General features: G+C 60.7%; 1 protein-coding gene across 13 annotated transcripts in view; it reads right to left on the bottom strand.

Annotated features, from left to right (window-relative positions):
- The window catches only part of MCF2L (MCF.2 cell line derived transforming sequence like), a 134,910-nt gene that overhangs the window by 3,986 nt on the left and 103,857 nt on the right, over positions 1–27,067 (bottom strand). For 7 of the 13 annotated variants that reach the window (XM_088021903.1, XM_088021909.1, XM_088021912.1 and 4 more), the window contains 23 exons: positions 21,748–21,867; positions 19,063–19,179; positions 18,418–18,567; positions 17,670–17,794; positions 16,530–16,644; positions 13,835–13,954; positions 13,381–13,572; positions 12,806–12,997; positions 12,203–12,362; positions 11,537–11,607; positions 11,275–11,351; positions 10,696–10,762; positions 9,672–9,787; positions 8,441–8,510; positions 7,819–7,911; positions 7,635–7,727; positions 7,150–7,275; positions 6,085–6,306; positions 5,719–5,811; positions 4,667–4,745; positions 4,451–4,517; positions 3,570–3,688; positions 2,211–2,285 (listed from right to left, as the gene is read on the bottom strand). In XM_088021903.1, coding sequence (XP_087878029.1) covers positions 2,211–2,285; positions 3,570–3,688; positions 4,451–4,517; positions 4,667–4,745; positions 5,719–5,811; positions 6,085–6,306; positions 7,150–7,275; positions 7,635–7,727; positions 7,819–7,911; positions 8,441–8,510; positions 9,672–9,787; positions 10,696–10,762; positions 11,275–11,351; positions 11,537–11,607; positions 12,203–12,362; positions 12,806–12,997; positions 13,381–13,572; positions 13,835–13,954; positions 16,530–16,644; positions 17,670–17,794; positions 18,418–18,567; positions 19,063–19,179; positions 21,748–21,867 — 2,659 coding nt within the window. Of the gene's footprint in view, positions 1–2,210; positions 2,286–3,276; positions 3,370–3,569; positions 3,689–4,450; positions 4,518–4,666; positions 4,746–5,718; positions 5,812–6,084; positions 6,307–7,149; positions 7,276–7,634; positions 7,728–7,818; positions 7,912–8,440; positions 8,511–9,671; positions 9,788–10,695; positions 10,763–11,274; positions 11,352–11,536; positions 11,608–12,202; positions 12,363–12,805; positions 12,998–13,380; positions 13,573–13,834; positions 13,955–16,529; positions 16,645–17,669; positions 17,795–18,417; positions 18,568–19,062; positions 19,180–21,747; positions 21,868–27,067 lie in introns of those variants that run through there. The other 6 variants (XM_028087340.2, XM_088021911.1, XM_088021916.1 and 3 more) reach the window with 5 other exon arrangements.

Genomic DNA, 27,067 nt, shown 5'->3' with positions numbered 1-27,067 from the left:
CCAACACCATAAATGCCAACAGTAACGTGAGAGGTGGAGCCCACTCCTGTGGCACGAGGACCACGGGTACAGCCTGGGGTCGGTGGGAAGACCGCGCGCCGGCTATGGGCTTGGCATGCCAGTTCCAGATACCATGTGGCCTGGGGCAAGTGTGCTTTCCCCAAGGACGTAGGGCTCGCTCCCCTCTGTGCGGCAAGCTGCTGGACAGGCCTGTCCCCGAGGCCTGTGGTGTTTCAAGTTGGCCATGAAACGCTTGTGCTAAAGGGACACAAGGAGTCTCATCTTCATAGGAAGGGAGCTGGGGCCTAGAGCTCCCCATCAGCCAGCAGTGCTGAGCCCGGAAGGAAGAGTGTGAGAGCCACAGAGGCCCCTGGAGCCCCAGGACCCCACTCCACATAGGCAGGCCCAGCGTCGGAGAGCCCCTGAGCCTGGCCTTCTCAGGGCTGGGCCGCAGGGCGAGTGGCGGGGGGCTGATGTCTGTGCAGGGATGGGGCACTGGGTTTCCTGCTGCAAACCACCTAGCCATGCGCACCCTTGCTCGTCTGGGGGTGTGCACAGCGTGCCAAGGGCAGATGGGGCACAGGCGGTGGGGGGCCTTGGGGCCCCAGTGCCAGGCATCTTCGCTGGGGGGCCTCCTGCTGCAGCCCACCGCCACTCACGGGGCTCCCGGCAACACAGAGGCAGACGCGGGCCTGTAGTGCTCCCCTCTCTGCCCCGGGGCCCCGGGGGGAAGCCTCTTTACAGGCTCAAGCAGCTGCCTGCGTTAAAACCACGTTCAAACGAGGGCGTTAGGAAGGTACCGAGGCCCGACGCACGTGAGGCACCAACTGGGGCGCGAGGAGACGTGTTTGGAACCGGACGGCACCCCTCGATCCACGCAGATGTTGGCGAGTTTGTAAGACATGATGCCAACACGACCGTGAACGTGGTCCCTTCTATTCTCTGCAAAATCGTCCCTGATATTGACACTGAGTAAAATTTTAGGCAGATGAAGCTTCTCGGGGGCAAGCGTGTAAGCGTTTGTGAGAGGGCCCAGGAGGCTGGTGGCTCGCTGTCGTCCGCCGCAGAGCGGCCAACGGGGAGCAGAGGAGTCGGAAGGGAAGGGGACTGGTGGTGGGGCCCCAGGTGCCACGCTCAGGTCCCGTCTACGGTGACCTTGCGAAGCCGCCGCATCTTCCTATCACAGGCGAGGACACACAACTTGGCTGAAAGGCGGTAGGAACCGCGAGCAAGTGGCCACAGGCAGGGCTCAAGCCCCTTCACCAGCTTCCTGCACAAGGGAAGTCAGCCAGGGCAATGCTCAAACGTCTCCAGGTCTTCAGTAGAAAACAAGGCTGTCAATGGAGAAGTGACCCCTGTCCTAGGCCCTGGGACCTCAGTGGCGGCCCCTGGGCGCTGTCCACCCACATGAAGACTGTGGGAAGCCCCTGGCCTCCGAGCTGTCACGTGGGGGCAGGCCTAGAGCTGCCGTCTGGGTTCTGGACACACAGACCTGTGCTCAAGGCCGAGTGTGCTGGGTGACCTCTGGGTGGTCCTGGGGGGGGGTGTGAGGTCAACTGCACCCCTTGGGAACCTTCACAATTATTGGAAAATTCAAGAGGATTCAAAGTGAATCCCTCCCTGCAAACTTCAGACCCTCAGCCTTGGCTGCGGGGGCCTTTGGATTTTTGGGGGGACATGCTTTACCCTCATGATATGAGGGGCAGAAAGTAGAAGGCCTGAGGTCCAGTATGGGGCTTGGCCCCACCTGTCTGTACAGCCTGCCATCCTCCCATGAAATGGGGCGTCGGCAGGATCCCATTGGTGGCTACCTTCTGTGCTTCCAACAAGAAGCTTCGGGACAACAGCTGCCGCCAGGGTGAGGCTGGTGCTGTAGGGGCCTGAGGGCGGGATGCCCCACAGCCTGCATGGCCGCTGTAACGGCCCAACCCAACCTGCATGCTGGCCAGGCTTCAGCAGCCTCCAACTGGTGGCCCCTGGGGGTTCTGTAGGTTCTGGGCAGACCCGGTGCGAGTCCAGCTGAGACGGGTCCAATATCACGGTATCTGTCGCCAGAGCATCATGCTTTTGGAGAAAACAGTGAATCTGCTCCTGGCTAGGAGAGACCTATTTTGTTTTGTGTTGTTGGTGGCGAGCAAGGGCAAGACAGTGTCCCTAACCGGATGGGTAAGTGGAGGTCCGGCTACATTCAGAAGGTGGAGCCACTCTACCTCGTAAACCAAAAGGCGTTGGGTCGCTCTTTACTTCGTGTCGCTTAGCTTTTTTGTCAGGGCTGGTAGGAGAAGCTGCAGAAGGAGGAAGAGGCAAAAATACGTGAGGACCTGCATGCAGGGTGCGGGGGGGAGGCGAGAGGAGCAGTGTTCATGCTGGGAGGGGACACAGACCCCCAGCGGGCTCATTGTCACTGTGCAGAGTAGCTTCCTGTGAACAGAATGAAGCTAGTGGACGGTCCCTCGCGCGGGGGACAGGAGAGGCCCCGGAGAGCAGGAGGAGGTGAGGCGGCACCCGCGTTCGAGGGGCCACGTGTAGGTGCATCAACTCTGCACAAAAGTACGCACAGGATGCATACTTGCCGTGCTCATCAGCCAACTATATAGCTCCAGAATGTGTCCTTCCTTTTTTTTTTTTTTTTTGAACGTTTGAGGCCAACTTAACACTACTTTACAAGTTGAAACAAAATTGAAACCAAAATCCTCTGGTTTTCTGGACCAGTGACAACTGGCTTTTAGTTTCAGCCAGGGAGTCCAGTGCTTGCTCCCTGAGCTACCTCCGTGTGCGTTCCTCCGCACAGCTCAGCGCCAAGCAGCACTGAAAGGCGGCCCAGCTCTTGGAGATTTCCGTGCGAGGGACCCTCTAGGCGCCCTGTGCCTAGCGACCACCCCTCAGGGGCAGGCGACACCAGCTCGCGCGCGCCGTGGGGAAGCAGGACACCCGCGGGGGCCGAACGGGACCGAGCAGGAAAGGGGCGGGTGGCGCAGGGGGCACTGCACCATGAAAACCAAGAAAAGCAAGTGACCACTCTGGTTTCTGAGCGAGCCTTCGCTGGAAAAGCCAGCTTCCAACGTTTCAAACCCGAGGCCCCGCGGAGAGAACTCGGCTGCGTGCGCCAGAGACACGCCAGCACCAGGACACGCGGTTCGGTGGGGAGAGCTGGGCGGCCGCGCGTGGTGATGCCGCGGCCGCCCACACAGATGAGCACCGCACGAATGGATGACAGACAGGCCACCACGGTGAGGGGCACAGCCACGGCATGGATTTGAGCTGGGTGCCTTTTACCTTTCTGAGCTCTGAGGTTAGCAAAGCCCTGCAGAGTAAAGCGCTTTCTGGAAAGCGCGGAGCTTTCTGAGGTAGAGCTAGTGACCGTGTCATCTACAAAGGAAGAGAGAGGGACGGTGTGGGGGCGCTCGGGGCACACGTCCGGTCACGCGGGCTCTCCTCTGGGGCACCCCGGCCGCCAGGAAGGGCGCTTCCCTGGGAGGTCCCGGCGCGCAGTGCAGGCAGTGGTCCGTGCGTCCCAGACACGCCTGCTCACAGACACGCTTGACGCAGCTCCCGGCGCAGACACCCACCTCTGCCCTTCTCGGGGGGCTTCGGCAACGACGTGGAGCTCACGTATCCTTCCAGGCTGAGGGGGTCAGTTTTCCTTTCTTCCAACTTCTTGATGTTCCTCGTGCTCCCTTTCGAGGGACTAATGACGTCACACACACCGGAAAAAGAAGTAGAAGTAGAACGTTGCAGGTTAGTGTTTCAAGCCCTCCCTGAGGATCCGAGGCTGCGCCGTCCCTGGGGCCCCACCGGGTCCTTCAAGCCCTTCTGGGCTCCCGGGGGTAGAACCACACGAGAACAAACACCACATGCTGGGTGCAGGTAGGGGGTGGGGGGTTTCTCTGAGTTCGGGGGGTGGTCTTTCTCTTTTCAAAGTGTTGTGCTGTGGATTATTTCCCTGGACCATAGCCTGTCCCACCAAGCGTCAGAGGTGGCTCACAGCAGAAACAGGAGAAATAGTCACAAAGCCGCGTGAACGCATACAATAACAGGAAAGCTGAGGACAGAGAAGGCATGATGAAGCCAGCGTGAGGCCGGTGTGTCGGGCGTGGCTCTGCACCTCGGTCCCCACAGCCCCTGTCCCTGTCCAAGGCGCCACCGTCGTGGAAACATGGCGGCTGTCACGCTCGCCAGCTGCACGTCCTGTGCTGACTTAACAGGAAATGACCCACAGATGGAAATCAGAGACGGTTAGGAGCTGGCCTCTGCCCAGGGTGGGGCCAGAGACCCTGTCCCCGAAGCTGGCCCGCAGGGACAGACCCCTAGCACGCAATGCCAGGGGACACTCCGGGGCCTTCTGGCACACCCAGGGTGACCCAAACCCCAGTAAGGAGAAGCAGGTCACTGGCCGCGTGGATGCGGTGGCGCGTGCAGCCCCGCACTTTCCCCGGCTGGAGGCGCTCACCTGGTGCTGGGTGGTGCGGGCAGAGGCAGGCTCTGGGACTGCTCGAGCACTCTGTGCTGGCTGGCTTCTGCAGGGAGGGAACAGCCCCGCTCACCGACTTTACCCCTCATGCTGCAGCACCGCTGAGAGCTCAGAATTTGGGGGGCGCTCTGGACGTGCGCAAAAATGCGCCTGGAGCCAAAGCCAAGAGCAGCTCGCGGCCGCAGCGGCTCTTACCTCTGCAGGCTTGCAGCTGGCTGGTCAGCACCTTGCGGATCTCACTCACCCACGCAGCTTTGATTTCAGGGCTCGGTGCCTGAGGCAGGAAAGGAATGCCAGGAGGTGAGAACGCACGTTCCCTAAAGACACTGCTTTTCCTTTTACTCCTGAAGCTTCTGCGGACCACCTTGGGAACGGACCATGGGAGCACGGCCCTGGAGAAAGGAGGTGATGGACGGTCCCCTTGCCTTGGGACTGTGCCACAGGCACGACACGGCGGGAGGGCCTGTGGGCCACATGAGGCGGGGGGCCGACCGCCCGGCCTCCCCCTCCACACCCTCGCTGGCGGCGGACTCAGTGGAAACCTGGGGCACAAACCGCCCTTTGGGAGCACGTTTCTCCGGGAAGTGGCCTGTGGCATCGTTTTATGACGAGGAAGACGGGAGAAGCTCCCAGGGCACGAGCGGTGCGAGCCACCGTCCTGCCTCGGTACCGCGCGTGCGGCCAGAGGGCAGTGACAGCTGGGCCCTGGAGGCGGGGCCGGCAGAAAGCCAGAGTGCCGGCCGCCGTCCCTGCGGCTCCTGGGGGCCGGTGCCCGAGCTGGAGCCGGGCGCCATCGCCGCGGGCCTGCCGTGCTGGTGCGCGTGCCGGGACAGTGTGCCGCAGCCACTGCATCCCACGGGGCTGCCACCCTGTGTCTGAGCGCGGAGGGCAACCCGAAGAGGCCTGTCCTGAGTGCTGGCCGACCCCGTCACAGGCCCCAGGGGCGGGCCACGTGGGCTCAGGGCGCACTCGCTGTCCTGCCACCTCCTGCCCTCCCCAGCGCGGCAGGGGCTGTGAGGGACCAGGACAACCTGGTCACGTGTGTAACACACGAGCCCGTGTTCCCAGCCATGCCTTTTGTGCACCCTAACTGCGGGTTCCCCATACTTCCTCCTGGGCCCAGCTCAGGGCAGCCCCCCTACAAGGCCTCTGGGAGATAAGGCTCCAAGGAAGCTTCCAGATGTCTGCCCTCGCCGGAGAGGCCGGACAAGTCCCCGAGGCCTGGCCTGGGAGAATGCGGGGCCTACCTGTACAATGTACACCTCCTCCCTGGCGTTGTACCAGATCTCAAACTTCCTCACGTCGCCCTTCACGTTCTCTGTTATGCCGACGGCCGCCATCTGGCCACACAAAGCAGGGAGACAGATGTTCGTTATGTGTGACATGAGAGCACGCCACCCTCCCGTTTTTGAAAGGGGTTGGTGCATACTCCAGATGCTGGAAGTGGTTTTGGGGTGGGGGCTGAGGGCATCAGGGGTCCTGGACTCCCGCACCCAAAGATACGAGTGGCATGCGCCAGGAGCCGGGCGGTGTGGCCGCGGCTGCTAGAACCTTGACCGGTGGCCCTCTCCGCTCCGTAGGGTCAGCAGCTGTAGGGAAGAAGCCTCACTTACGTTCAGGGACTGCTTGTAGCTGTAGGAAGGGGCTTTCTCGTACCCTTCACCATTCTCCTCCCTCTTCTTGCAGAAGAGCACAGCCTTCTCGTGCAGGAAGAGGTGCCGCTGCATGGGCTTGAACCTGGCCAGGTCCTTCACCTTGGTGTGGCCCTTCTTGTGGTCCGTCCAGACACTGAAGGAGCCCTGCATCAGCAGCTTCCCCAGGTCACTCAGGTTCCCCTAAGCCCAGAATGAACGTGGGGCCTTATATGCATGTTGCTGAGGAAAAGCAGCCCTCCTTGGAGGGCTGCGTCCTGTAGGACCCCCGCTCCGTAACACTTGGGAAAAGCAGAACTGTGGAGACAGGTGAGGGGCCGGGGGTGGCCAGGGGCTGGGGGAGGGTGAATGGATGGAGCACGGGGGCTTTCGAGCAGAGAAACTCTGTCTGACACCGTCCTGGTGGACACAGGGCGTTCCACGTCTGTCCAAACCCATGGGAGGCACATCCTGGACTCTGGGTGGAGATGATGAGCCAGTGGAGGCTCATCCCCGTGACAAAGGTCTCTTCTGCTGGGCGTGGGGAACGGGGGGTGCTGTGCACGGGGGCACAGGGGCATGGGGGAAGTCCTCGTGCCTTCCCTTATCCTGCAGCAAACCTAGCACTGCTCTAAAAATAAAGCCTGTCAAATTCAGAAGAACAGGGCGGGCGTGAATTGACTTACAGAAAAGTGACAAAACTGCCCTAATTCGGGCACACGAGGAAAAAGCAGAGTCTGACCTTCACGGCCGCTTCTCCCCTGTCCCCAGCCCACAAACGGTGGCCAACACAGATCGGCTCTGAGCACCGCCGCCCTCAGGGCTCCTGCACTGACAGGCTGCTCGCAGGGGTGGAGGCTCCCTGCAGTCGGGGTCACGCCCCAAGCTGGGGGTCCGCTCACCCCAGGCCTGCCCCAGACGCCAGTCGGAACTGGGTTCCCGCCAGATTGCAGGGACACGCATGCACACGGGTGCTCCCTGCACAGCTCTGCACGGACGGCAGGTGGACCGTCACCAGGCTCGCCGGCGGGACGGGGAGGCCCTTACGTCGTAGCCGGTGATGGCGATCAGGTGCATGGAGTCGTTCACAGCCTTGAGGATGCCCAGGATGGAGCTCAGTGCCTCCTGCAGGTCCTCAGCCCCCTCGCAGCTCTTGCTGTATTTTAGCATCTCCTGGGGGACGAGGAGGTGTTCACACAACCGCGGGACACGGGACTCCCCGCTCTGGCCCTGGGCACCTGTGTGGACCCTCAGGACACATAGCGTGGCTCCCTGCGTGGCCAGGGAGGTCCAGGATGCCACCCCCCCCCCCACAGCCTGCCTGTCCCAACGGTCCTGCCTGGTGCTGCAGACAGGGACACCCCGAGCCAGACGCTCGGCCAGGCCTCCCCAGGGTGGGTGCCTCTCGCAGGGCCCTCGCAGAGGGGCCGGGACCGTGGCGCTCGGGGGTGGCCGGGGCGGCCGCAGGTGGGGGGGGGCTGCGAGGCCGCGAGGGCGCAGCGGTGGGGGGGCGGGGGACACAGGCAGCTCACCTTGAGCAGCAGTTGGTACTTGGTGATTCTCTGCACCGGCTTCAGCAGGTAGGAGTCCAGACTCAGCTTGTGGTCCAGCTTCCTCTGACATTCCTGCAACCCAGAACCCGCCCATTGGGACCACTCAGTGTGAGTGCGGTAGTGCAGGAGGCCGCGCGCTCACAGGGGGCTCGCCCAGACACACCTGAAAGAACGGGCAGTCGGAACACTGTCTCCACAGGCTCTCGGAGCGCGGCTTGTTCTGACAATACTTCTCGTAGATCTGGAACTCTTCCATCTGACCCGGGGACAGAGCGTGTCACGGGGCGCACCCCGTCCCCTCCTCCACCTCCCATGCCGCATCGCAAGCCCACCAGGGTTCGCTTCGGAGCTGCGTTAGTCCCTCCTGCACACAGACTAGCACCACACAGCTTGCTTTTTGCCGTGAGAATAACAGACTAAAAACAGTGGCTAACTTTCTAACGAAAGAGCCCGCAGAGCTTGGTGCTCAAACGTGCGTGTGCACAGAGCTGCCCGGGGGGCTTGTTAACACAGAACCCCCTGCAGGTTCTGAGTCGGCAGGTGTGGGGTGGGACCTGAGAACCTGCATTTCCAGTAAGATCCCAGGATGCTGATGCTGCAAGCAGCATCCTGAACCAGTTACTGGGCTTTAGATAAAGCCCTACCTCAGGGAGACCGGGAACATCTGCCCTTCGTGATTTCAGTGGGCTAGAAGGAGACTGTGATAGGGTTTAAAGTCATGATTGTTTCATGCAGTAATTTTAACAAGGAAGGCATGGCAAGGGGCACATTGAAAAAACACATACCCGTTCCAGGAAACACCTTCCAACCAACTCTGGGCAGCCTGCGTAGTCTTCCAGCTCCCTTAGGAATATTCTAGACAGAGAAAGTTCGCCAGAGGTCATGTGAAGAGCAACCCGGAGGAGACGTTGGTCACAGATGAATGGATGTCATTTCCCAGGTCACGTTTATTTCTGACTCTGGACAGTCAGGAGATTGTGAGCAGGGCCCCGCAGCGCAGGCCGGGCTCTCCTGGGGGCCTGGCTGCAGCAAACTCGGGTTTAAGCAGACCTGACCCCTTTGTGGGTCCCTTTAGGTCGCTGATGTTGGTGTTCACACAGAAGTTAGGGCTGCTGCTTTCTGCCCGCTGGACGGGGACAAGGAGGCAGACAGAAGCCAGTGCAGCTGTGAGAGGCCCACCCAGACCCATTGAGCTCCTCAGGGGTCAATCCTGCCTCGAGGGAGAGCTCCCTGGGGTCAGTTCACAAGCACTGAGGCCTGGCCCGAGCCCAGGATGCTGAGGGACCAGGCCACTTGACCAGCGCCCCCTCCATGGGGCGAAAAGGAGCAGTCCGGGGGCTCCGGTGGCAGACTGGTGCCTCCTCTGGAGGCAAGTGTGTGACCGAGGCTGAAAGGAGTCCCAAGCGCCCCCACAAGCCCAGAGGAGGCTTTCTCAGGACGCATAGGCCTGTGCTGTCTGTCCGACTGCCACCGTGCAGCCTGCATCCACCCCTCACGTCCTTGCCCACGAGCTCCCGCAAACGGCAGCGAGGAGCCAAGGGTGGGTGGATGGCCGCAGGAGCACTGTTCGCGCTTCCCCCAGAGCCATGGCGGCCGCAGACGGCACTCGCAGGGGGAGAAGAGGCAGGACACAGGGGTGTCTGCTGCTGCCTCCTTTGCAAGGACGAGCTTGGGGACAAGACAGGCCTTGCTGAGTGGTGCGGCTTCGGTGCCGCCCCAAAGGGCCAGACGTACACACGGAGCGGGACTGGTCACTGCTGGCCCGGCAGGCGTAGGGGGCGCTCCTGTGTCCTCAAGGCCCCAGGTGCTTCCCAGCACACCCGTAAGGGCCTGGCCAGCGCCTCCCCACTGAGCCCACTGCCCCACAGCAGCGCCTGAGAGCCTGTCCCTGGGAGGGGGAAGGATGCTCTCTGCCCACAGGCCACAGCCCAGGGCCCGCGTGTGGTCCGGCTCCCTGCAGGCCGCTGTCTCAGAGGCAGACCCCACCGGACAGGTGTGGTCAGAGGAGGGCCTGACCTGTTATGAAAGTGGTAAATCTCTTCCATGTTTCCAAAGAGAACGTCCTTCTTGTTCTGGAGGCCCGGTGACACGAGGTGCGCCATGAGCGGGTTATCCAGCTCAGCGGCATAGCCCTGCGGAGGAGGGGAGAGGTCGGGAGGCACGCCGGGTTCTGGAACAGGCTCTGTGGGCTGCCAGCAGGTAGGGGACGCCTCTCAGAGTTTAGAAAGTGAATCCACCCTTACTTATTCACTGACCGTTTCTGAGATGACCACCCAGACAACAAGCACCGAAAAATGTGAGTGAACTACAGATGGCACCATTTTTAGGGGTTGTGCTGGCGGGGGGGGGAGTTCCATCCCCTGCCTCTCAACCTCTTAAAACTCATGTAACTGGTATGAAGGAGAAAAATGTTATGTATACCCCTTGATGAACCATTCAAATGTCTACACCCCTGTAACCACCACCCAGACCAAGATCCAGAACATTCCAGTGCCCACAAGCCCCTGCCTTCCTGGCAACAGCCCCCGAGGCTTCCACTCTTCTCCTTCACCCAGACTGGGTGGCTCAGCTGTTCCTGCAAGGGACTTGCACACAGTCCTCCTCTTGCTCCTGCCACGCTCCGGGGTCAGCCACGCTCCCGGGTCAGCCACGCTCCCGGGTCAGCCACGCTCCAGGGTCAGCCACGCTCCCGGGTCAGCCACGCTCCGGGGTCAGCCACGCTCCCGGGTCAGCCACGCTCCGGGGTCAGCCACGCTCCCGGGTCAGCCACGCTCCGGGGTCAGCCACGCTCCCGGGTCAGCCACGCTCCCGGGTCAGCCACGCTCCCGGGTCAGCCACGCTCTCTTGCTCGCTGCTGGTATAGGTCCCTGTGCAGATGCACCTATGTCTCCTTGTCCCTGGTCCCACTGATGGACACGTGAGTTGTTTCCAGCTTGGGGCCATCTGAGTAAAGCTGCCACCCTCCTCTCATGCTCTGTGTGTGGGGTGAGCCGGCTAGCAGGCTCCCGGGGTGCCCCCGCCACCCCTGGCACAGGCTCACCTCCAGGACACAGAGCAGCTCCTCCACATAGACCCGTTCCGTGTCCAAGAGCTCGTTCATCACATGCCTGTGAGCAGAGAGGGGTTAGGGCAGGAAGGGGTGCAGACAGAAGACCCCCCAGAGCGGGGGTGGGTGTGGGAAGAGGAGGGGGTCAAGAAAGAGAAGCAGCACCAGCCCGCGGGCGCGGTGCAAGGAGGAGCCAGGGGGCTCTGGGGTGGTGAGCACTGCTACACATCCATCTCTGGGGAATCACACAGGCTCGTCACCTGGGGCTTAAGGAAGGGGGGACACATGCCATTTCAAATCATCAAAATCCTGCCTGCAGATCCAGGGACAAAAGGCTTTTCTAGGAAAAACCAGCTTTGTCTTGTCTCTGGACGTGGACTCGCCAAATGGACAGACGCATGCACGCCTGCACGTAGCATGGCGCATGCCCGTGTGTGTGCTCCCTGATGCCCGCTTTGCGGTGGACGCTGACAGAGCCCACCAACTCGGGCCTGCTGATGTTCAGACTCCCCGTGGCCAAAGGCTGAGATCTGAGACGGTCGCACTTGCCGTCTCTGGACCAGAGCCACTCACCTCCGCAAGATGGCCAGGCTTTCCTCCTCATCCCCCGTGGAGCTGCTCCGGCCCTGCCGGCTCTCACTCATCTCGCTCTGGGGAGAGAAGAGCACGCGGTGCATCGAGCATATTCAGACAGGAGACGGTACAGCCCTACGTCCTGACTCTGAGGAGCCCAACCTCACTCCCCGCTGGGGAGGGGTCGGAGGTCCCACGGCACAGGCGGGGCGGCACTGCAAGGGGAGCCGCCGTTGGGGGGCGGCCTGGACAGCGGCCTCACCTTGGCCCTCCTGTAGGGCCCTCTCCGGAGCGCGCTGCCCTCAGAACTGTTCTCAGAGCCTCTCCGGCTGCCTGGTTTGGAAAGAAATGAAGAAGGGAGGTGTGGCTTCGTATCTCGCTGCCTGGAGGGGAACAGCAGCACCTGGGAGCCCGGGATGGTTGTAGGGAGAGGAGCAAGCCCCCTGCCCGCCCAGGACGGGGAGGAAAGCAGAGGAGGGCGGGTGGGAGCCCGGGAGGGAACGGGGAACCCAAGCACACACACGTGGGACCCGGACAACACGGGGCCAGGGGTAAGGTCTCCTCTGATGGATGCCACATGCTGTGGAGGAGGGAGCCGGCTCTCCAGGGTCTCACCGGCTTACGGCACACGCGCCAAAGCCCTGATGTGGATGGCAGGCAGACGCCGCCGCAGAAGGGGCTCTGGGAAATGGTGTGGCCACCTGCTCAGCCTCCGAGGAGGAGACCACGAGAAACCGGGGCCGCTGGGGGCTTTGGGCTGCAGTCGGAGAACTGTTTTGGCAACAGCACTGAGGAAGATAGGCTGGGGCAGACTGGAGTCAGGGAAGAGCCCCTTGATGGCTAGTGGACGGCACACACCGGCTGCGTGCCGATAAAACTTTATTTACAAGGGTCCACCGTGGCCTGGAAGGACGGCGACGGCACACACCTGGGGAGGGGCAGGGCGATTTTGTGAGCGCCTCTGGCCGGGGGGCCACGGGCTGCACGGGCCGCGTCTGCTTGGCTGCCAGCTTCTTCAGGCTTGCCTGTCTCCGGTGGAACATCTCCTCCATGCCCTCTTGCTTCTGGAAGACCTTCTGCACGTGCTCCTGAAGGGACAGGGTATATGGGCTCGTGAGCAAGAGACACCACCAATTTCAGAAGCACACCCTCCGCTGAGCTTGGGACACAGCCCCACGGGGGCCACACAGCAATCCCGCACTCCTGCCCTTGCTGCAGACAGAAGAGGTGGGACCCCCGTGCGACTGGAGGCTGAGAGGCCGCCACGGGTCTGTGGGCCCCTGGAGGAAGGGTGCGGGCAGCCGGCTGGGCGGGGGAGGGGCGCTGGGCCAGGGCCGTATGCAGCAGGACTCGCAGGAGGGGGCCCCCAGCAGGACCCTGGGGGCAGGGAGACTGCCCTGGGAGGGAGACGCTGCTGGAAGGGATGCTGAGCCCCACGACCGCCCAGGATGCTCTAAGAGGTCAAGCCGGGATTCTTCCGCACACCCCGGAGCGGCTTCCTGCCGTCAGCACAGGGCCCGGCTCCGCTTACCATCAGGTCTTTGGTGAGGATGGACTCGTAGTCCTGGTAAATTTTATTGAGCTCTTGGATCTTATTCTCTGCACCGGTCTCCAGGAATTTCTCAATTTCCTGCAGGGCCGCCTCCGCGCCGTCCTGGGACTGGCACTTGTCCACAGGCTGTGAGGCTAGCAGGTAGATCCCCTCATCACACCACCTCATGGACTGGGGCAGGGGGAGAGAGGGGCGCCGTCAGAGGCCGTGTCTTGGCGTGTCTGGTAGGCATGCTCTGCCCGGGCCCTGCCGGCTGCCCCACCCGCCGCCGGCCGCCGCCGTGCTCTGGGAATCTCTGGGCACGGATGCGCGGCGCCCCGAAGCCACGCACACCGCCTGGACGGACTCGTTCACGCAGAGAAAGTGCAGGGAATTAGCTGCATGCCGGCTTTGGTCCTTGTGGCGAGGGAATTCTAGAAAACGGCAGCCGTGACTGGCTGGGCTCAAGAAAGGCCCACAGACCGCAGGGCGGGGGCCAGCTCCCAGCCCGTGCCTGTGTCCACGGGGAAGGAGCGGGCCACGCGGGAGCAGGAGGGCGGGGACGGGGGTCTTACTGCTTCCAGGAGGCCGTGCAGCTCCAGGGACTTGCTGAGCAGCCCCCTCCGCCTCTCCACCTCGGCCGCGAACTGGTCACAGAGGTGCTGGAGCTCGTGGCACTTGGGGCGGATGGAGTCCACGGCGTAGTGCTTGCTGTCAATGAGCTTCTCGCCCTCCAGGGACAGGGCGCGGGCCCGCTCTACAGAGGCCTATGGAGACAGCCGCCCAGACCCATGGCTCAGCTCAGGTTGTGAAAGCAGGCAGCGTGCGGTTTCTGGGAGGGACCCGTGGGGGTGGGGTGAGAGTGGGAGGGGTCGTGGGCGGGGCTGTGCTGCCACCCCTCCACTCGTGACGTCCCCCACCTGATGGCGAGAGAGCCCCCTCCCGCGTCTTCCTAAGTGCTGCCATGGTGTCATGAGCACCACCTGCAGGCTGTGCCCTGCCCACACCAGCCCACGTCCCGGGCCTCACACTCGACTTCTCCTCAAAGCTGGCAAGGTCCTTCAGGAGGTGCCCTGCGTGCGCCAGGCTGTTGCCCACATCGGTGAAGGTTGCTATCTTCTGGGCCAGTGTGTCCAAAGAGGCTTTGACCTGAAACACAGGAGGGGCAGGAAGGCCCAGGCCCACGTCAGGTATGGAGGCATGGCCCAAAGTCGGAAGGGAGGGGGGAGAGGAGCCAGGTCCTTCTCGGGAAACAGGGCAGAGGGACACATCCTCAGAAGTCTTACAGCCTACCGGACAGCTGTCACGGTGGTGAGAACAACGCCTTCCTTCTAAGACCGGGAACAAGGCAAGGAAGTCCACTCTCACTACGTAGCCAGTGCAAGACGGCGAGATACATGCACGCACGCATGCATAAAGCACAAACAACCCAGAGACTTACAGATGGAAAAGGAAAGAATCAAGCTGTCCCTGTTTGCACAAGACCTAATCATCTATGTAGAAAATCCCCCAAACTCTACAAAACAATTAACAGAGTAAGTGAGTTCAGCAAGGTTTCAAGAAGCAAGATAAACACACAAAAATCAGTTGTATTTCTAGGTATAGCAATGAATACATGGACACCAAAACTAAAAACACCATCTACAGTTGCTTAAAAATGAAATACTCGAGTGTAAATCAAGTAGATTACATACTAAACTGGTTTGCCGAAAACTGCAGAACATTGATGAGAAAAATCTAAGTAAAAGGTGTGACAGACATGTTGTGTTCATTGATTGCAAGACTCAACGTAGGAAAAATGTTGACTCTCCCCCAAATATAGATTTAGTACAGTTCCTATCAAAACGGCAGCAAAACTTTATAGATCTAGAAAGATTATTTTTTGCGGAAAGGCAAAGGAACTGGAGAACCTAAAACCGTTTGAGGACAAAGAGGCGGTGGGAGGAACGGTCCCCCTGATTTCAAGACTTAGTGCATGGCCCGAACCAGCAAGACTGCGTGTGGGGTTGACGGACGGATGGGACGCACACCTGGAAGCAGACCCAAACGGATACGGCTCACTGACTTCTGACAAAAGGGGGAAAGCAGTCCAATGGAGAACAGAACGCCTTTTTGACAAACGCTGCCAGAGCCCCTGGACACCCAGAGACTAAAAACTGAACCGTGACCTGATTCTCACCCCACGCAAGAGCTAACTCAAAATGGATCAGGGCTTAAACCTAAAACTGTAAGACTTTTAGCAAGAAAAGCCCAGGAGAACGTACTTGGGACCCAGGATTTAGGATGGATGCCAAAAGTATGATCCTTAAAAGAAAAAAACTGGACTTTCTCAAAACGAGAACATGTGAAGGGTTAAATCGTGGCTTCCCCGCACCCCCAGAACCCTAATTATTCAGCAGTAACAAGAGTGAACTTGCAACACCTGCATCGATTCTGCGGCATGAAGAGAGCCAGACCCAGAAGGCTACATATGTATGACCCCGTTCTAGAACATTCTTGAAATGACAGCATATGGAAACAGAGCAGATCAGTGGTTGCCAGGGGGTCAGGAGGCGAAGGGTGGCTGGGGACGGGGGTTCAGCAGAGGGAGGGGTCGAGGCTCAGCAGGGCAAAGGGAGGGGTAGGAGGGGACGTGGGTTTAGGAGGGCAGGGGTGGGTGGGGTGGGAGGGAATCATGTCTACAAGAGGGAAACCCGCGTCCGCGTTGGGGCGGGATGTTCCGTGTGCCGACCGCGTCAGCGTCTGCGCTGAGATCCTGAGCGCGGTTTGGGAGACGTGGCTCTGGGGGCAGTTGGCTGGAGTAGGGGAGAGGTCTGGCTGGATTCTTTCACAACTGCACGCAAATCTACAACTATCCGTAAAGTGTCGTTTGTCGTGTCTGGTGAGCCCTCCTCAGCGCCCCCAGAGGAGATTAGGCAGGACCATCTTCTCTGCTCCCACAGTGTGCCGTTCGCACAGGCTGGGGTTACCTCTCTGGTCCCAACCAGGGAGGCTGGTCCCCTGTGCACCGAGCTCCCACACGTGCTCAGTGCTACTGAACCAAACCCGTGTTCCCGAAACGGTGACATTTCGGGACTCTGGGGGGACCGGAACGCTTGCTTCTGCTCCCCTGGCCCTTACCCACGGCCTTGCAACAGCGTTCGCACTGGACTCAGGGTTGTTACTTACTTCTCGCGCATTTGGGACCCCCCCACCCCACCTTGACCAGAAGGACCAGGAGAAACATCATGGGGCAGGGCGAGGGCACATGGACGGCTCAGCACGCTCATGAGCATAAATAAGTGATCAATGGCTTCTGTTGAGTCCTGCCGAGACCACTGACACCACGGCTGCGTGTCACCCCGTGTCACTGCCACGTGTCACCCCGGCGCGTCACCCCCGCAACCCCTGTGCTCCAGAGCCCAGCATGACTGTTGCTCTCAGTTTTGTGCGCCTGGGTCGCGTGAGCAGGCACAGGACAGATGCGTGCTGGGCGAGGGAGCGTCCAGATGGCTCCTGGACTCGGCTATAAGGAACACAGGGAAGCGCACGCCCACGGCAGAGAGTGGAACCTGCCGTGGGCAACAACTCACCGGCCACATGCCTCAAGGTCTCGTCCCACTGGGTCTTGTGGCTCCGTGGGGCAGACAGAGACCTGGGCAGCTCAGCCCAAAGCAGCGGGTGGATCTGGGCCACCTTACCGGCTTCCTGTGCCCACAGCCAGCTGCCCACTCCGGCCACTCACCTCTCGAAAGTCCTGTTCAAAATGCCGGAGCTGCAGACACTGTTGGAGTTTCTGCTGATGCTTTGCCCAGAACTCATCGAAGGCAGCCTCAGTCTCGCTCAGCTGCGCCAGGAGCCTGGGGAGAGGAGAGGCTCTGTCTGTGCGGGTGTGGGGTGTGGGGTGCGGGCTCTGGGCTCCGGCTCCACGGCCTGCCCACACCATCGCCACCTCTCTCCGGGACTGGACGTGGGATTCGCAGGGCCAACTGTGCCCGCTGGAGAGGCACAGCAGGGGTGACCCCGCCGGGCCACTGCCCACACACCTCATTGCACTGGGCCACGCCAATGCCCACTGGGAGCCCGTGGCAAAGGGCTGGGCTGAACGTGTTAGCAGCTGAGAGGGCAGTGGTCTGGGCTTCTCACTTCTAAGTTCGGGCATGAAGGGTGCAGTGACCTGCCACCATTCACTGACCCCGCTCCCAGGCCAGAACGCCTGCCAGACACCCATGGGTGTTAGCCCATCAGCGCTGGGGTCAGCTCCAGCCCCCTCTGTTCATGACTCCACACCTGCATGGGGCCCCCTGAGGCTGCCCCCCCATCCCTGGCACAGCACGCCTGCCCGCTGTGTAAACTGCGTGGAAGAGTCCGCCTGGGTCTGGGCCTGGGTCAGCCCGTGGTGGGCTGGGTGTCACCCGCGGGCCATCCGGCTGCTGGGTTCCCGTGCACGCCTCGTCCCCGGACAAGGACCGGGCCCAGCGTGGGGCTGTGGGCGTTCCGGGGCGCTGGGGTCAGTCCGCACGGCGCTGCCAGGCGGCTGGAGCTCAAGGAGGATGTGCACGTTGTCCTCTTTCTAGGACGGACAGCATCCCTGGGTCTCAAAGGCACAAGCCAGCCCGGTGGGCGGGGACCGGTGGGTGTAGAAGGGTTAAGGCCTCAAAGGCCTGCAGGACCCGGTCAGCACCAGCTCCCTTAAGCGTCCCCCGTGCTAGCAGAAAAGAACCTTCACTCTAAGACAGCTTCCTCCCCGGAACAGCTGCTTTCTTTGGGGTACGGAAGACAAGCTTGTCAGTGGTAAGGACTTGCGGTCCCCTTGCTTCCCGTTAGGATGAGGACATGGGGCCCCTGTGTCCTCTGTTGCTCTGGCCTCAGCCTGGGCCCTCACCTCTGCACAGTGGTCTGGTTATCCAGCTGGTCCTGGTTCAGGCTCTGCTCCCCGCTCTTGGCCAGTGGCTCCCTGATGTTCTCCAGGATGCTCTGCCCCTCGTCCAGTGCCAACCTCATGTCCTCCTGTGGGGACAGTGCGTGCCTGGCACCCCGGGCTCACTCCCGCCTCTCCCTTAGAGCTGCCGAAGGACGGCAGGTGTCCGGAGACTCCTCCGCTATGGCCAGGGCATGGCTAGGGCTACGGTCACTTGGGGCAGTGGGAGCAGGGAAGACACCAACAGGAAACCAGACCTCTAGGTGCCTGCTTCCGCGGCGTCCTCGCTGCCAGGACCGAAGGGAGTGTGGGCTTCTGGGGGTGGGGCCAGCCCTGACTCCAAGCCACACCCCGCCCAGCTCAGGCTCCCCGGAGTGTGGCCGGCTGACTTACGGACCGATGCAGTCCCCTGGGTCAGCCTCCGTCCCCCACCTGCTGTCTGGGAACTGTGGGCAGACATCCTGCCCTGCTTGTGCTAACAAGCAGCAGAAGCTCAGGGCCAGTAGCCCGGCCGTCTGGACGCCCAGGAGCCACTCAGGGGGAGGCTGCTCTCAGACCCCGTGGCACTCAGGCCGCTTTCAAGAAGGAGCACGTTTCCATCCTCGGAGAGCTTACCAGCTCACTGGCACCAAAACGCGCCTCTGAAGTGGCCTCAGCTCAGTTTTGCCTGATGCCCTTCCCCGTCCCCATCCCACACAGAAGCCACGCATACCTTTGCTCTGTCCTTCTTCTCTGTATGCTCACAGAGCACCGAGCTCGTCGACTGCACGTCGTTGGGCAGCTCCGTTTCAGCCAGCTCGGTCCCGAAGGACTGCAGCATCTGAGCTGTCTGCTTAACCATGAGGGCGAAACTTTCGATCGCCTCGGGAAGAAGGAAAACACCCTCACCGAGCTGTGCACGCGTGCGTCCTCCTGCCGCCTGGAAAGCAGGCGTCCGGTGCGGAGCGCATGGCCATGCTCGGGGCGGGGGCAGGGCAGGGCCCAGCCAGCCTAACCCGTGTCAGCAGTGTGGCTCCTGAGCCCCACGACTCCTCCAGAAGCGTACCAGGCACTGTCTACGCGGGATCTCATCAGCTAGAGTCATTCTGTGCTCCATCTCTCCCCCACCCAGGGGCTTTCCTTTCTCTTCTGTCTCTGAGCCCAGAGAAGACCACTCCCGAACTTATTACTCATGTTGTTTCTTTAGATGACTGAGGTCCACTGAGACCATCTCCTCATTCTTGGGGAACAGAACTGAGGTTATTGGGAACATGTCTTTGGAAAAGGCAGCATCGTCATGCAAAAGCTATTCAGCCAATCAGGTCGGGATTGGGGGACCCACAGCACACCCCGGGTGCGGGCAGCCCGGAGGACTCACTGTGCGGTGATACAGCCACCTGGTGTGGCAGTAATCCAGGGTCCCGCCCAGGTCCTCGGTCAGCTGGGACTTGTCGATGTAACCGTGTAATTCTGGTACTGAGCTCAGCATTATGACCTGCAGGAGGAAAGAAGCCGCCCCCATAAAGAGACCGCCCGGCAGACCAGGAGCGATGCTCTCCCGACGGTCCCTAACAGTGGCCGCGGGGGCAGGGGGTGTCTGGCTTTGGACCCTGGCTTAACTCCTGGCTCTGCCACTTCTGGGCTGGTCGACCTCCTCTCTGTGCCTCAGCGCGAAGTGGGCCTGTGGCGACTGATCTCGGCATCGAAGGCAGGCATTTGAGCCCCGACAAGAGCTGGGCACACACTCAACACTGGACGTCCCACAGGCGCTCTTGGCTCCCAGGCGGGGGAGCGCCTGGCGGGAACCGAGCAGCACTCTGACTCGAAAGGACATCGTTTTGTCCCCTATGCCCACGGAAACTCAGTGGGCTTATTACAGGTGCCCTTCCGTGGGACCCAGGAAGCGCTTCACACAGGCTTGTCTATCTCTCTTGCCCTTTCCGGGTCACTCTGTCCATGAGTTCTGGGTAAAGACACAGCCTTTGCTTGGCAAGCCATCGGACAGACACTACAAAACAGGTCTTGAGAGGGTTAGAGAGGTTTAGACCAAACGGTATCGGACACCATCTTGTGTGTTATTGAACGCCGTATTGGTTTAGTCGCCCAGGTGGTTCTGTCCCCAGGGGACGCCTGACACCATCTGGAAATGCTTCTGATCGTCACGATGTGGGAGTGCTGCTGAATCCCACCCCTGCAAGACACGGCCCCGCCACAGAGGATAACGCAGCCCGAACTGTCCACAGGCCGCTGAGATCCCGTGAGCCATGGCCTTCAAGCAGAAGAGGCTGAAACGTCCCGGAGGTGGGCAGTGAGCTCAGCAGAGAGGACTCTCTGCCCCTCCAGCAGAAGGCCCCATCTCACGGCCTGCATGGCCAAAGCCTGGCCGCCTTCCTCATGACTTCTGCATCTCAGCTAAACCCTGCACACACTCCGAGTACGTCTAATCATGACAGAGAAGGTGTAGGGACTGTTTCTCTTAACATTCTCTGTCCAGCACGAGGTCAGCACACAGCACTGACACTGGACATGTTGATAAAATGAACACATTTTAACAACGGCATTCTTGAGAGGATGTTTTCTACACTTTTAAAGGGTTATCTAAAATGGATCAGCAGAGGGCGCCTGGGTGGCTCCATCATTAAGCATCTGCCTTCGGCTCAGGTCATGATCCCAGGGTCCTGGGGTCGAGCCCCGCGTCGGGCTCCCTGCTCCGCGGGAAGCCGGCTTCTCCCTCTCCCACTCCCCCTGCTTGTGTTCCCTCTCTCGCGCTCTCTGTCAAATAAATAAGTAAAATCTTTTTTAAAAAATAAAATAAAATGGATCAGCAAACTGAAGAGCCGGCGATGATTTTGAGAACTCACTGATTTGGCCCAATAGTGCCATTTGCAGGGGAGACCACCGCCCTTAGGACAGGCCCCGTCTGGTTTCCTCGGACACGTCTGTGTCGAGACCTGTTGCTAACGAGGTTCACTTGCCCCTTGTAGGGCAAGGCTGTATGCCCAGGTGTCACGAGGCTGAAGGAGGCTGGGCCCTGGTGGCTTTCATGCTGGGACACTGCCGTAAGCGGTGTCTCGGTGGTTTTGTCCTTGCCCGTCCCCAGGAAAGGGGCCATCAGAAATAAAGGCATCCAGGCCTGCAAACAGTGAGCGCACTGGTGTCCCCAAGACCCCGAAGCCCACGGTTTGGGGCTGCCGAGTACAACTTGCTCTCAAGCCGGGGACGCCTCACTCACGGCCCCTGACTGCGCAGAGCGCCGAGCATCCTGTACACCGAGGAACAGGTACAGACCTCATGGACAACCACCACCACGGACTCTCAGGTTGGCAAAAGCGATCTGGTAGATACTGTCGGGAGCTTACGAGGCTCCTGGGACTGGCCCTGTACGTTCTCGTCCTCTTTGCAACAGAAAACAAGTGATTTCCCGGAGAACAAATGCACCCGGGGCGGGGGGGTGCTGCCTGGCGGCCCCCTGCCCCATGCTGCTCCCAGAGGAGCTGGTGAGACTCGAGCAGGCTTCACGGGAAACAGGCTTCCTGGCGGCACCCGTGTAAGGGACCCTACGCGGCCTCGTGTTCTCAAGGATGGGGGCTGGTGGCAGGGAGTGCCCTCTCGGGGCTGCCGGGGCCACTGAGCAGGAGATGAGGCAGGGCCACCCACCCACTGGACGCTCCCTCCGCAGGCCTGGGGACACTGGCCCCATTCCCCTGGCCCCTGGCTTGTCCCCAGCACTGGCAGAGCCTGGGTCTTCCTCACTAGGAGGCTGACGATGGCTCTCAGCTTGTGGGGGTCTCTTGTTCTTCGGCCTGACCCTCGCTCGGTGAGAATGTTCTAGACTCATGGCTCTCACACAGCTGCACCTCCACAGTGACCCGCCCGAGGCACAGTATGGATGCGCGCTTCCCGGGAGCAGAAAGGGGGTAAAGGCCGTGTGAGAGAACCAGCAGTTCCCAACAGGTCCGCGCGGTCTGTGCGCCCGCCTGGGGGGGTGCGCCCGTCAAGCGTGGGCCCAGAGCGCAGTGACCCCCGCTCAGTCCAGCCTGCAGAATGACTAGGACGTACTGACCGGCACCTTCATCTTGAAGTCATCTCTATTGAACTTGAACGCGAGGTCGGAGAGAGTCCTTTGGAAAAACCCCGTTGGGCGCAGAACCAGGACGAGCTGGAGGTTTGCTGGGAAGGACGCCTGCAAGAGAACAGAAGGGCCGTGGGCACACGCGCATCTGGGCGCGGGGTCCTCACAAGGGCCGTGGGCACACGCGCATCTGGGCGCGGGGTCCTCACAAGGGCCGTGGGCACACGCGCATCTGGGCGCGGGGTCCTCACAAGGGCCGTGGGCACACGCGCATCTGGGCGCGGGGTCCTCACAAGGGCCGTGGGCACACGCGCATCTGGGCGCGGGGTCCTCACGCGCCTGCAGCGGACGGCGTGGCCTGGGCAGGGAGAACGTCATGCTGGAAAAGAAGTGGCTGCTGACACGGGGCTCTGTAGAGACAGCCCCCTTCTTAAAAGAAAAGAAGGTCACGCTGCGGGGCAAGCACGTGATGTGAGCTATCAACTGTAAAATCAAAAGCTTATGACACTTGTTTCTGGCTGCATGGCGTCCCCCCAAATTCACACGTCAAGTCCAAACCCCAGTGCCTCAGGATGTGATTTGGAGACACGGTCTTTACAGATTCGACCGAGTTTATGTGGGGTCATTACTGCGGCCCTGAAGACGATCTGCCTGGTCCTTACGGAAGGGAGACTCTTGGGCATGGACCCCCAGGGAGACGCCGCGTGTGAAGACAGGGGACACGTCTACCAGCCAAGGAGCGCCAGAAACCTCCAGAAGTGGGGGAAGGGACTTTTCTGCCTCGCGGCCCCAGGACCAACCTCGGACCTCCAGCTCCAGACCGTGGGGCAGTGGCTCAGGCATTTCCAGCCCCCCACTCTGTGGGCGCATTGGGAGGACAGCCCCAGGGAACCAAGACACTTGTCAAATAAAAACAGCCATACAGACACATAGACGTATTCCTAAAACAAAGATAGAAGAAAGCTCACACCCCAGCGTACGTGCCTTTAGATACAGTTACATGAATATATTCGGCTACCAGCTCTGCTTACAAGGGTGCGTGACCTCGGGCAACTTACTCACCTCCCTGTGCCTCTGTTTCCCCATTTGTAACACAGAGACAAAAAGTGCCTTCCCAACGCACACTCGTAACGCACACGCGGCGGTGCCGTCCTTGCACGAACCCTCAAAAACGTGGCGTGACAGATATTTAGTAAAAGCCTATTCTAGGCGCCGATTATTTCTACACGCTGATTTCTGGGCAGACCCCATTACTAAAAGAAGACATGCTGAAGGAACTGAGTTTGATTTCTGGGTAACCGGGCACAACGCAGCTGAAACATGATATATAGCCAAGACCGGCACAGCCCGAAACAGACAAAGCAGCACGGAGTGGGGCGGGAGACACCGGCTTGCCCAGGGAGCCTGCGGGGAAGCCGTGCCCGCCACGCTCTCCACAGCTCACACACCCGTGCGTCTCTGCGTCTTCACCGTCCACCCACCGTCCACCCGTCTTCACCGTCCACCCGTCCACTCCGGCTGCGGCCACACCCCGGGGCCCCTCACGTCCACCCTGCCCTCAGCAGGACTGGTGCACGCGAGCCCCAGGCTCCTGGCCTTCTCCCCTGGCCCTGCCCCGTCCTGGCAGGCGTCCTCGGGAACAGAGACACACCCGCCAGTCTGAGGCCCTGGCAGCAGGACCTCGACAGCATGTGTGCGCCGGGCCACTTCCTTCCCGGGAAGCAGTCACTGCCTGGGCGGCCCCCTCCCTGCGTGTGCACCGCTACTAAGCAGGTGCCGCCCCTGGACAGCCCTCAGCCCTGGGGCCCCCTCGAGTGTCTGGTCCGGTGGGTCTCACGGGCTGGAGTTCCTGGGAGAAGTTGGTGCTGTAGGAGCGGGGGCCCCGGGACAGCTCTGCTCCTGACCCACAGGCCTCAGGGTCACCCAGGTCAGAATAGCTGCCGGTGGGGTCCTGGCCTCACCCCCAAGGCCCCAAGGCTGGATCTGCCCTGAGAAAGCCCCCCCGGGGCCTCTGAGGCCAGGCCTGATGTCCACGTGACAGCAAGTCCCTGGAACAGAAGAAAAGCCAGGAAAAGCTGGACTCGTGGGCACTGGGGGGCCCCAGGCCGGCGCCTCGCTGGTGCCAATGACCAGTCAGTGCTCGGCCACACCCCGGGCTCTCCTGCCTGTGCCTTCCTCTGGGGCCCCACAGCCAGTCCCAAAGCCTGTGCACTGTCCTTCCAGCTCCTGCCCCGGACTCCTTCCCCGAGCAAGCTCCGCTCCCCTGCCCCCCGACTGCTGCCCTGAGCCTATTCCCCACGAAGTGCCACTGGGACCCCTGTGGGGCATCAGCTGCAACACGACCCCGTCCTGAGCAAACCTTCCAGAGACTTCCCCACCCTGCAAACAAACCAGAGTCCAGAGCCCAGCCTGCAGCGGCCTCGCTGACCTCCGCCCTGCCCCACACTCAGCGCCCCCGCTCCCGAGGGCCTCACTGCACAAGGACCCCTACCTGCCCCCTGCCTCTCTTCAGGTTTGCCCCCCAAACACGTGGTTCCCATCCCTGCATCTCTGCCGCACGTGCCTCTGACCCAAGGCCACCGATGGCCGGTGACCGTCCTGGCCGCTGCTCATGGGCCACCACATGCTCCCCACCATGTCTGCGGATGCCCCTGTGCTGTCTCGGGGTTTGAAGCTCCACCACTTCCTGGTGACTCGGGGCTGCGTCCCCAGCCCTGTGCCCTGGGCTTCTGCAGGAGGGCCCCCCACACCTGCGGGCTCTGTCGTCCCCAGAGCCCTCAGGGCGGTGCTCACACTAGGCCCCCCCCCACCCCTGGGGTCCCTGATGCACCTGCGTGGCCCCTGCAGCCGGGGACAGGTTGTGGGCAGTGGGGCGCTGAGCTGTGGCTCATCAGGCTCACCACGGGGCCGCGTGCACCTGCTGGGCCACAGCCGGGCCTGGGGCACCCCGAGGGTGCCCGTGTGCCAGCAAACCACACCAGGCGCCCACGGCGAGGCCGGCAGGGGGCGGGACTGGAGCAGCCCCCGAGCAGGGTGCTCATCCTCGCTCCCAGCCACACGGGGGCGCCCTCGTGGTTTGGCTCCTTTGAGCAGAAAGGAAACACAGGAGAGAAGCCGCGCTGAAGGTGGGAGGCGCCGCAGGCAGGTTCCGGGCGGGTTCCAGCCCAGCTGTCCGCGAGCCGGCTGCACCGACCGTCCCGGCACCTGGGAAGCTGGCCACCACTAGTTACGGAAAGCTCCCTCTGGAGGTGACAGTGAGTCACCCCTCCTAAATTCCAGCTTTCTCCCCCTCATGTGCTCCTCTTGGCTGCTGTGACGTGAGGACAAGAGCCAGACTCAGAAGAGGGCACTGCGCCCGTCCCCTGAGATTTCACGTGGATTAACTCTGCAGGCTGTGGGGTCACAGCTGCATCAGCTGATGGAGGCGGGAAACACCCCGTCCCCTGCCTCTCTCTGCTCTGGTCCTTCCGATTCCCTAACTTCCCGAATCTTCCACGAACGAGAGCAGCCGTAAGACCCTGGCGCGTGACAAGGCGTTAATGATCTACAAAGACACACCTTTTGAACACAAAGAACAGTAACTAAACTTTCTCTGGGTTGGAATCAACTGTATGTGCTAAGAGCTGGGAAAATACCGTTAACGTTTTACTGTACGAACAGGGAACTGGAAGAAGGATTTGGGATGAGGGCTGCAAAATTCCTTCATGATCACAGAAGGCTTGCAACAGGTTTCGTAAGGTCAAGTGATACTGTTTACTTTCCGACTTACGAATGCACACAGTGTGATGGCCACACAAAGGTCATCTGGAGACAGAAAGAGAGTGAAGTGGTTTCTGGATAAACATCCTAGAGGCTCCTGTGCATCCAGTGTCACCTCCACCAGGAGTCCCTCCTGGTGCTCACACTGCTCCTGTCTTCAGTCCTGTAGGACTGCCCAGCGCTGCCTCAGGCACACCCCTGCGTGTTTGCAGCTCACAACCCACGTCACAGCGTCTGTCAGCTGTCTGCACCCCACCTGGCTGGACACTTCTTGCTTACTCCCCGCTTAACGTCTCCCATGCCCCAGTGCCTGCACAGGACCAGGCACATAACAGAGTCTCAATAAACGTGCTAAATGCACGCACAGATTTTTGGGTGTTCATGAGATCAGTAAATTCATGTAATAAAAAGAATTGGAGTTAAAGAGAATTTTTGACGAGTATGTGGGGAAAATGTTAATTTCTGGGGTTTCCAAGCCAGTACCGGGGAACCCCAAAACTTATGGGAAAAAAGAGATTCTAAAACCTTATTGTTTTTATCGTGTACAAATTTGTGCAAACATTAAAACTCAAACACCAACACTTCAGTTTTGATTTTCACAAAACAACATTTTAAAGATGAGCCAGCACACTTTGGAATCCACCTGGTCATGAAGTCAGTGACACAGAAAACCGGGGTGGCCATTGGCGGGAGGAGGGCTCTGCGCCCCTGGCGCCCACAGGTCTGTCCCGGGCCATGCGGCTCAACGGCAGGGGGCACTTGCAGACCACTTCAGTTCTTAAAAATAATGTATCTCTTTCTTAAAAAACTATCCTGTATTTGAGGACGCTCCTGTGTCTAACCAGGAGTGACCGATGGCCTCAAGAGACATGCAGGGAGAACCTATCTCGCCCGGGGCCTGGGCTGGGTGCCTGCCGCGGCAAGATGGAACAGACTTCCAGGAACGCGAGATGTGCAGGCAGGAGCGGCGGTGCCTTCCAGAGCGGGAGGCCGCGCGGAGCACCGCGCTGTGGGGCGACGGGGAGGCGGGGAGGCCGAGGGAGCAGGAGCAGAGGGCCCCGGAGCAGGGGATATCCCTGCGGTGCTGGGACGAGGGCCCTCCTGGGACAGGCGTGTGTGCAGACGAGGAGACGCCCGTGACCGCCACATGATGACATGCCTGAGCATGTGTTAGCTCAGGGCTAGAGAAACGTAGACGACCTGGAGAGATTACTTAAATTTGAAAAACGTTGTTATTACAACAGTGTTACCTTCTGAAACAATGACTGGGAACGTCTTGGTACTGAACCCAGGACTAATGTACTGATTTAAGAAATATTTTTCTTTTTTTTTAAAAGATTTTATTTATTTATTTGAGAGAGAGAATGAGGGAGAGAGAGAGCTCGAGTGGGGGGAGGGGCAGAGGGAGAAGCAGACCCCCCGCCGAGCAGGGAGCCCGATGCGGGACTCGATCCCGGGACTCCAGGATCATGATCCGAGCCGAAGGCAGTTGCCCAACCGAGCCACCCAGGCGCCCAAGAAATATTTTTCTTAAGTCTACTGTGCATCTGAC

The sequence above is a fragment of the Eumetopias jubatus genome, unplaced genomic scaffold (genome assembly GCF_037043125.1).
Source record: "Eumetopias jubatus isolate StellerSeaLion01/CBP00866 unplaced genomic scaffold, mEumJub1_p1.0 scaffold_3, whole genome shotgun sequence".
NCBI lineage: Eukaryota > Metazoa > Chordata > Mammalia > Carnivora > Otariidae > Eumetopias > Eumetopias jubatus.
The sequence above is the reverse complement of the archived record's forward strand: the minus strand, read 5'-3'. Positions and strand labels throughout refer to the sequence as shown.